This window comes from Felis catus, chromosome D1 (genome assembly GCF_018350175.1).
Source record: "Felis catus isolate Fca126 chromosome D1, F.catus_Fca126_mat1.0, whole genome shotgun sequence".
Classification (NCBI taxonomy): Eukaryota; Metazoa; Chordata; class Mammalia; order Carnivora; family Felidae; genus Felis; species Felis catus.
In genome coordinates, this window is record NC_058377.1 from 60,596,971 (window position 1) to 60,607,510 (window position 10,540).

Genomic DNA, 10,540 nt, shown 5'->3' on the forward strand with positions numbered 1-10,540 from the left:
TGTCTCACCCACTGGCTATACACAGCAAAGTTATTTTACTTTGACCATGAAACAGAGCTCACTGTTTTATTCAATCTGTTCCATTATAAGACATTTGTTTTTTTTTTTTTTAACTTGGTCTCTAAGTCCCACTTCTCCTTTTGACCATGCTATTCTGAGCAATCTAGAACTAAAAGAATAAAACAGGGAAAAGTCTCATTTTTTTTTTATTACCAGTGTTTTACTGAGCAACTATGTACCATGAATTGTGTTAAGCACTTTTGCACAGCTTCTCATTTAAATCCCAAAAGATCTCTATGAATTAAGTATTATTACCCTCTTTCCTTGGAAATTTTAAATACTTAACCAAGGCAAAACAGCTAGCAGGTGCAAGAGTAGAATTTTCAGTCTAGGTAGTATGTACCTCGTACCAATGCTTTTTAGCCACTTTGCTATCTTGTCTCTTGATGTTGTAGGACCAACAGCACATTCTGAGTGGAGTACAAAGAAGCATGCAGGGTTTATATGCTGTATTCTAAGGAAAGAGAAACTAGGGATTCCTTGAAAAAGTTCAACAGGTGTCTCTCAAGACTGAGTGATACCAACAGAGGAATAAGGGACCCTTGTAAGGAGTGTTCTTAAATGGTTGGGGGAATGTACACATGCCCAAACATGAACTGAAATCATGGAAACCATCTATATGAAGGGGAAAGTAACTAAAGGACATCATACAGGAATGGAATGGTGGTTAATGATGGCTCCTTATACTGAGGGTGACTCTCTATACTAAGTTTTACCTAACCAGATTCCTACACATTAATGATATGGTAACACTAGAGTGTGGTAGACTGAGGTTAAATATAACAATAAGCAGAAATAGATAAGCTCATGGATGTGCAAAGTAGTAACTCTGTTTGACAAAAACTGGCTGAGGGAGGTCCCTGATATAACTATAGATAGATATATCATCTATATCTATATCTAATCTATATCTATATCTATATCTAATACCATTATATCAAGTATATGTATAATACCTGGCCCCTAATATGACACACACACCTGGGAGTCACAGGTGTTAACAGGAGCTGGAATGACATGGACTTGATTTTCTATTTATTTATTTATTTATTTATTTATTTATTTATTTATTAAAAAAATTTTTTTTAACATTTTTATTTATTTTTGAGACAGAGAGAGACAGAGCATGAACGGGGGAGGGTCAGAGAGAGGCAGACACAGAATCTGAAACAGGCTCCAGGCTCTGAGCTGTCAGCACAGAGCCTGACGCGGGGCTCGAACTCATGGACCGCGAGATCATGACCTGAGCTGAAGTCGGCCGCTTAACCGACTGAGCCACCCAGGTGCCCCTGGACTTGATTTTCAAATTTACCACCTGCTTGCTGTATGATCTTGGACAAAATATTTAATCTCATTTTAACTGTATTAACTGTCTTATATGGAATAGATGTTTTTTTCTATTTTACAAATGGACAAATACACTCAGATTATGAATACTAGATTTTTCAAGTTAGTACTGGTACATACTATGTACATTAGGAAGTGTTTTCCTTTCTAAAGGATAAAGCTTGTTATTTGGAATGTCTTGGTGGTTTAACATGAAGAGGGAGTTATATGAATTGGAGAATTATAAAAACCTATTGGGGGTCATCTATGAAGGAGCCCTTAAGTTTTGTCTGCAGCTACTTAATCTACTAATTGAAACCAGCTCAACAGAAAATGCATGCTGAAAACTAGGGAAGGTAGGGATCACAAATATTTCCAGACAGTTTATCATCTTCTATGGAAAGTGGTAATGTTACTCTCTGATGACCTTCTTTTCCTGAACTCAATCTATTTGTTCAACCAGAAGGATGCTTCATTCATCTACTGTCAAAGCACTATACTGAAGATATAAAATATGACATGTTGAATCTTAAGAAGTTCATTGTTTCATTCAATAATTATTAAGTATCATGAACTGAACATACAAAGATAGAAGACAAACTCTTTCCTCTGTTTTCTCCCTCATTCTTTGGAAACTGTTTGCTATGAGTACATGTATCTTTTTTTAATATGCTTGTGGCACCATGGCAATGGGCCACACACTTGGTATAAGGCCATCAACAAGACACAGTTGATTGAATACAATGACATCATAGGTAGAGTACTAGAATGGTTTAGATCCCTCAGAGGTCAACATGGGAGATTCCAGGAAAGTTCAGAAAAAGGCACCTAATTTAGCCTTTGTGTGAGATGGAGAAGGGGCCATGGGCTGATATTTGAATAAACAGAAATTAGTAAGGCAAAGAATACTGAGGGAGATGGAAGGTGGAGCAGGATAACCTGGTCAGACGTCAGTTTTCTGATCCTGTAGTCCATGGAGCTGAAAATGCCATTAGTTGCTCCTAGCACTATACAGCTGGGAGCAAGTCTTATAGGATTGCATCCATTTCTTACATCATTTTATGTATTAACAGGAAAGCAGTCTCATCTGTGATGCTGGGGATACCCTATAACCACACAGTGGAAACTCCTGCCACCTTCTTCCTTGTGGGTATCCCAGGTTTGCCATCTTCCCATCTTTGGCTGGCTATTTCACTGGGTGCCATGTATACCATATCCCTGTTAGGAAACACCCTCATCATGACCGTAATCTGGATGGATTTCACTCTACGAGAGCCCATGTATTGCTTCCTGTATGTACTGGCTGCTGTGGATATTGTTATGGTCTCCTCTGTGGTACCAAAGATGGTGAGCATCTTCTCTTCAGGAGATGGCTCCATCAGCTTTAATGCTTGTTTCACTCAGATGTATTTTGTCCATGTAGCCACATCTGTGGAGACAGGGCTATTGCTGGCCATGGCTTTTGACCGCTATATAGCCATCTGTAAGCCCCTGCACTACAAGAGGATTCTCACACCTCAACTGATGCTGGTAATGAGTGTGGCCATCACCATCAGGGCTGTCATATTCATGACTCCACTGAGTTGGATGGTAAGTCATCTGCCTTTCTGTGGCTCCAATGTGGTTCTCCATTCCTACTGTGAGCACATAGCCGTGGCCAAGTTGGCATGTGCTGACCCCATGCCCAGTAGTCTCTACAGTGTGATTGGCTCCTCCATTATTGTGGGCTCTGATGTGGCCTTCATTTCTGCCTCCTATAACCTGATTCTCCAGGCAGTATGTGGTCTCTCTTCAAAGAATGCTCAATTGAAAGCATTAAGCACATGTGGCTCCCACATGGGGGTTATGGCTCTGTACTACCTACCTGGGATGGCATCCATCTATGTGGCCTGGCTAGGGAAGGATACAGTGCCTCTGTACATCCAAGTACTGTTAGCTGATTTGTATTTGATCATCCCACCTACCTTTAACCCCATCATTTATGGCCTGAGGACCAAACAAATGCGGAAGCGAATATGGAGCTTACTGATACACTGCCTCTTTGACCTCTCCAAACTGGGTTCATAAACACAAATTCCATTCAGATCTTGAGCAATCAAGATGACTCAAGATCAAGCATTCAAGGATACCTTAGAAATTTGTAGAGCTGGTTTGGTTTGTCTAGCACCAGAAAGAGTTCTAAGATGAAGCTGTAAAAGGTATTCTTGCCTAATTTTCCAGTTTCTAGTAAGAACGTGTATGGAATGATTAATTTTATGCCAACGTCTTTAATGGTTTCAATCAACTAGTATCTGTATAAGAGATGAGTCTGGGCAGAGAATACAGATTTGGGGTTTTTCTTTCCTTAGCTTCTGACCCTTATGTTCAACTTAGTATCCTAAAAATCTCCCTGCAGACAGAAACCAACAGTTTAGTCCCCCCATACCTGGCTGATTTTCTCATAATTGTTCACTTCTCATGTGATTATTATGAAAGCAACTGTTAATATATAACCCTGCCTTCTGGCCCATTGATGAATCCGCTCCACTTGGGTCATGTGCTTATAACTCAACCAGAGTAATTCTCTAGTCAAACTGGATCCCAGTTTATCTGAGGAGATAATAAACTTGGGATCACTGATTGTGGTCATTTTCTAACACGTGAACTTGGAAAGAGAAATCTATACCACAGCAAGATATCAAATTAGCAAGATGGGATGAAGAAACCAAGTCTCTGGTTCTCTGATTCCAATTAATTTTGGACACCCAGGTACATCTGTTACTAAGTTTTGTAAGATACCTCTATATCCTTTTAATTTCTCTCCTATTGTGAAGCTAGTTGGAGTCAGTGTACTAATAACCAGGCTTTTGCTTTTAAACAGCAGAAATTAAGGCAAAATGAGTCTGGTTGTGGGTATCTTCCTCTTTGCTTCCCAGTCCTGTTCTGTTTAACTGAACTGTAAGGCATAAAAGAAAAGGATCAAATGTAACATAGGTCTTTCTTCGTTTGGACACCACCATAGAAGTGTGCTCTGGGATGAGGAGGTTAATAGAAAACAATATCAATAATGATGCTGAAATGTGACTATTCTTTTCCAGGTCACCAGATGTTGGTGTTTGGGTTTTGTTTTTATTTTTAACTTTCTGAGAGTCTTAAATTGAATAAGCAGTATATGTTAAAAGAAGGTTTCACATGTAAAAGACACATATATTTGACTCTGGTACATGTGAAAATCTATCTTAATAAAAGATAATTTCCAATAGTGTTACAACAAGTTATTATATCTGAGTCTTAATATTTCCTTGCTACTGATGGAGGATATACAATGCTAATTCATAGAGGGCACTAAAAATTAAAGAAAATAATGAATAGAGAGTGCATAACATAACATCTGATATACTGTCTCTACTTAAAAAATATATGCCCCAAATTTCTAATTCTATAGTTTTAAGGGGTAGGTCTAGGCACTATTGAAACTGTATTCCCATGTAGGTCAGTACTCATGTGATAACTGTTCCAAATAATCTGCTTAACAACTTAGCATCCATACCTTTGGCAAGCACTGAAATTATTTCCCTACTTAGCATGTATTCTATTTCAGAATACCAGTGAAGTAGGAATCAGCTTCTAAAAACCTGATAATGATGCACTGAGTTCCCAAAGAGTAGGAAAAAGGAACCCCTCTTACAATCCTTAACATAAAAACAAATCAAGATCATGAAGTGGTTAAATGCATTTGATAAGATTTCCATTTTAAAATGTCACACTTGGGGCGCCTGGGTGGCGCAGTCGGTTAAGCGTCCGACTTCAGCCAGGTCACGATCTCGCGGTCCGTGAGTTCGAGCCCCGCGTCGGGCTCTGGGCTGATGGCTCAGAGCCTGGAGCCTGTTTCCGATTCTGTGTCTCCCTCTCTCTCTGTCCCTCCCCTGTTCATGCTCTGTCTCTCTCTGTCCCAAAAATAAATAAATGTTGAAAAAAAAAATTTAAAAAAAATAAAAAAAAAATAAAATGTCACACTATTCTTTCCTTATAAGCAACCAAAGAATTGACTATGTTCATCAAATACAAGAATATTAGATGTATTAAAGAATCTGATGTAAAGTGACAAAGGTATAGTCTAGCCTGCACTCAAAACAGAAATTTCTTCTCAGCATTTCCCACAGAAGTCTGCCCTACTTTATGTTTCATTCACATTGGTATTCCTTGAAACTAGCTGGGACCCACTGTTAGCCCTCAGATATTGAATTACATACTTTCAAATTGGGCTAGTTCCTACCATGGCTACCCCAAAACAGAAAATCTTGTGCTTCTCCAGATATATCAGATATAACCTCAGTCCTCTCACACCAAGCAATGTATGCCATTTAACTAGTGCCTGGAACCTACACAGACTCTCAGTGTTTGGATATTAAGAGATTAAAATCAATCCTGCTTGGGGCACCTGGGTGGCTCAGTCAGTTAAGTGTCCTACTCTTGGTTTTGGCTCAGGTCATGATCTCATGGTTTTGTGAGTTCAAGCTCCACATCAGGCTCTGCAGTGACAGTGTGGGGCCTGCTTGGGATTCTCTCTCTCCCTTGCCCCTCCCCCCTCTTTGCCCCTCCCCCACTCACATGATCTCTGTTACTCTCAAAATAAATAAACTTAAAAAAAATAAATCCTATTTGAATAGACCCATAACCAGTAAAAAAATCGAATTACTAATCAAAAATCTCCCAAAAACCAAGAGTACAAGGCCAGATGGCTTTCCAGGGGAATTCTACCAAACAATTAAGAAAGAGTTAACACCTATTCTCTTGAAGCTGTTCTAAAAAATAGAAATGGAAGAAAAACTTCCAAACTCTTTCTATGAAGCCAGTACTACCTTGATTCCAAAACCAGACAAAGAGCCCACTAAAAAGGAGAACTATAGACCAATTTCTCTGATGAACATGGATGCAAAAATCCTCAACAAGATATTAGCCAACCATATCCAACAATCCATTAAAAAAATTATTCACCACAACCAAGTGGGATTTATACCTGGGATGCAGGGCTGGTTCAATATCCACAAAACAATCAATGTGATTCATCACATCAATAAAAGAAAGGACAAAAACCACAGGATCCTCTCAATACATGCAGAGAAAGCATATGACAAAATACAGCATCCTTTCTTGATAAAAACCCTCAAGAAAGTAGGAATAGAAGGGTCATACCTCGAGACCATAAAAGCCATATATGAAACACCCAACGCTAATATCATCCTCAATGGGAAAAACTGAGAACTTTCCCCCTAAAGTCGGGAACAAGACAGGGATGTCCACTCTCGCCACTGTTATTCAATATAGTATTGGAAGTCTTAGCCTCAGTGATCATACAACACAAAGAAATAAAAGGCATCCAAATAGGCCAGGAGGAGGCCAAACTTTCACTCTTCACAGATGACATGATACTCTATATGGGAAACCCAAAAGACTCCACCAAAAAACTGCTAGAACTGATCCATGAATTCAGCAAAGTGGCAGGATATAAAATCAATGTACAGAAATTGGTTGCATTCCTATACACCAATCATGAAACCACAGAAAGAGAAATCAAGGAATCAATCGCATTTATAATTGCACCAAAACCCATGAAATACCTAGGAGTAAATCTAATGAAAGAGGTGGAAAATCTAGACACTGAAAACTATAGAAAGCTTATGAAAGAAATTGAAGAAGATACCAAAAAATGGAAAAATATTCCATGCTCCTGGATAGGAAGAACAAATATTGTTAAAATGTCAATACTACCCAAAGCAATCTACATATTCAATACAATACCTATCAAAATAACACCAGCATTCTTCACAGAGCTAGAACAAACAATTCTAAAATTTGTATGGAACCAGAAAAGACCCCAAATAGCCAAAGAAATCTTGAGAAAGAAAACCAAAGTGTGGGGGATAAGCTTAGGAATCCCCCGGGCTAACACCAATGGCTTAACAAACCATAAAGAAATACAAAGTTATAAAATGCTCACACCCAAGTTTGGGTAAATCAGATTGGCACTCCAAGAATAGGGGGGTACAAAGATACCCCAAGAATAGGGAATCACAGAGGTGCCAGGAATAGGGAGATGCAAAGGCACCCCAAAATAGAGAGGGGGTACAGAGCGCCCAAAATAGGGAGAGACAAAGGCCTGAAATAGAAACAATGCAAAGGTGCCCAATAATAGGAATAACAAGATTAGATATTCAGGGTGAAAGCACCCCAAATTTAGTACTATAGCAGAAAGCTGCTTTCACAGGAGGATAGGGCCAGGTTAGGTCAATTGGTGAAATGGACGATGGACCGCTGTGCTGCAGGCAAAGCAGCACAGAGCAGAGATGGTTAACAAAAGAAAAGGTGTCTTGTTAACCCTGAAGTTATTCACCCTATCTGTCTCATCCCCTAGGCTAGCAAAGATAAACAGGCGCAGTGCCTCCTGGGCACCTCCTGTCAGCCGTTAACAACCATCTACCAATCTGCCCTGCACCAGGATTTTGTTTTGTGTTGACCCTAACCCCAGACACTGTATATCTTCAAAATCCCCTTTTTCCCCCTCACATCCCCAAGTTAATGTTCAAGGTTTCTTTGTCTCTTTGTGCACCCCCCTTCATGTTTGTAAGCCTTCTGATCTGAATAAATACGGGGCAAGGACCCTTATTCAGTACTCTTGTCTTTTCCCAGACATTAGCCATCTCTCACTTTAATCCTGTATCTGCTCTTTTGCTGGCCAAAAGAGAACTTTAGACTTAGAGTCTATGACACCACAGCAGGAGACATCACAATCCTCGACTTCAAGTTGTATTACAAAGCTGTAATCATCAAGACAGTATGGTACTGGCACAAAAACAGACACTCAGATCAATGGAACAGAATACAAAATCCAGAAATTGACCCATAAATGTATGCTCAACTAATCTTTGACAAAGCAGGAAAGACTGTCTAATGGAATAAAGACAGTCTCTTCCACAAGTGGTGCTGGGAAGACTGGACAGTGACATGCAGAAGAATGAACCTGGACCACTTTCTTACACCATACACAAAAATAAACTCAAAATGGATGAAAGACCTAAATGTAACACAGGAAGCCATCAAAATCCTTGAGGAGAAAGCAGGCAAAAACCTCTTTGACCTTGGCTGCAGTAACTTCTTACTCAACACATCACCAGAGGCAAGGGAAACAAAAGCAAAAATGAAATACTGGGACCTCCTCAAAATAAAAAGCTTCTTTCTGCACAGCAAAGGAAACAATCAGCAAAACTAAAAGGCAACTGACGGAATGGGAGAAGATATTTGCAAATGACATATCAGATAAAGGATTAGTATCCAAAATCTATAAAGAACTTATCAAACTCTACACCTGAAAAACAAATAATCCAGGAAATGGGCAAAAATGGGCAAAAATCCAAGAAATGGGCAAAAGAAATGAATAGACACTTCTCCAAAGAGGACATCCAGATGGCCAACTGACACATGAAAAAATGCTTAACATCACTCACCATCAGGGAAATACAAATCAAAATCACAATGATATACCACCTCACACCTCTCAGAATGGCTAACAATAACAACTCAGGCAACAACAAATGTTGGCAAGGATGTGGAGAAAGAGGATCTCTTTTGCACTGCTGATGGGAATGCAAACTGGTGCAGCCACTCTGGAAAACAGGATGGAGGTTCCTGAGAAAATTAAAAATAAAACTACCCTATGACCCAGCAATTGCACTACTAGGTATTTATCCAAGGGATACAGGTATGCTGTTTCGAAGGGGCATGTGCACCCCAGTGTTTATAGCAGCACTATCAACAATAGCCAAAGTATGGAAAGAGCCCAAATATCCATCAATGGATGAGTGAAGATGTGATACACACACACACACACACACACACACACACACACACACAGGAGTATTACTCGGCAATCAAAAAGAATGAAACCCTGCAATTTGCAACTACGTGGATGGAACTAGAGGGTATTACTCTAAGCAAAATTACTCAGAGAAAGACAAATATCATATGACTTCACTCATATGAGGACTTTAAGATACAAAAAAAATGAACATAAGGGAAGGGAAGCAAAAATAATATAAAAATGGAGTGGGACAAAACATAAGAGACTCTTAAATATGGAGAACAAACAGAGGGTTACTGGAGGGGTTGTGGGAAGGGCATGGGCTAAATGGGTAAGGGGCATTAAGGAATCTACTCCTGAAATCATTGTTGCACTATATGCTAACTAACTTGGATGTAAATAAAAAAAAAAAAATTCCTGTTTGAAAAACGGGAGACTGAATTTCCTGTAGGGAGTCCAAGGATTTTCCCTGTCTCTATGCAGGACCTACGTATTTTCCCCATTAATAGCCTTTTGCCTCAAGCCTCAGGCATTGCACTCCTTGGTTTCTCTGCTAGTAAAATAAGGGTGGGCAAAGCTCATCCCTGTCTTGTAGTGAATGATCTCACAAAGCTGGAGGAGAGTGGTACAGGCACTCTACACTCAGTGTGGCCACCTGCTTCTTCCCTCTGGACCCCTTTTGTAACTATTTTTGAATTATTTTTTTTAACAGAATTGTAGTTAAGTACCATCTAGTTGTTCATACCCCTATGAAATAAGAAGAGCTTATTTTTATTTTTGTGTTTTGATTCTAGGCATATGAATGAAAGTACCCTCACTTAAGTATTTACACACTCACACACCCACACATGGTACCAAGACTGGGCTGTAATGGTGAACTAGACAAACAAGGTTCTGGTCTTCACAGGGTTCTTAGAAAGGAAGTAAGCAACAGCCCTAGATGAAATGGTTTCATACACTTAAGAACTTCAATATTCTTGCCTGGTCTTAAAAATCAGACAGTATGAAATAAACAATGTATCTAACCTTGTACTTCTGACAAGCAACCAAAAAAAACAAAAACAAAACCAAAAACAAAACCCTACCTAAAACAGCGTGTTACCAATGAAGCCATTCCATTACTTAATTCACTCTAGGTTTGAATGAATTTACCTCCTAATAATCCTTTTTCTAAGAGACTTCCAGGGTTGGTCCTAATAAAACCATAGTAAAAGAACAGCACTGGTTTGGTTCCTATCCTTTTATGCTAAGTATCCATGGATGTTACTGGAAGCACTTTCTAAAAATCTATTTCTCAAGTCTATAAACAATTCCCCA

At 39.3% G+C, this 10,540-nt stretch overlaps 1 protein-coding gene across 1 annotated transcript; it reads left to right on the forward strand.

The window, feature by feature from the left end:
* The first annotated feature begins 1,502 nt into the window (after window positions 1-1,502).
* LOC101089643 (olfactory receptor 52I2-like) lies at window positions 1,503-5,120 on the forward strand. The gene has a single exon (XM_006937021.3). It carries the CDS (start codon window positions 2,479-2,481, stop codon window positions 3,451-3,453), a length of 975 nt encoding a protein of 324 aa, XP_006937083.2. The 5' UTR covers window positions 1,503-2,478; the 3' UTR covers window positions 3,454-5,120.
* The last annotated feature ends 5,420 nt before the right edge of the window (window positions 5,121-10,540 follow it).

Bases quoted from the DNA above. Each gene is read 5' to 3' on its own strand.
- LOC101089643 (XM_006937021.3), top strand. From the start codon at position 2,479: ATGCTGGGGATACCCTATAACCACACAGTGGAAACTCCTGCCACCTTC.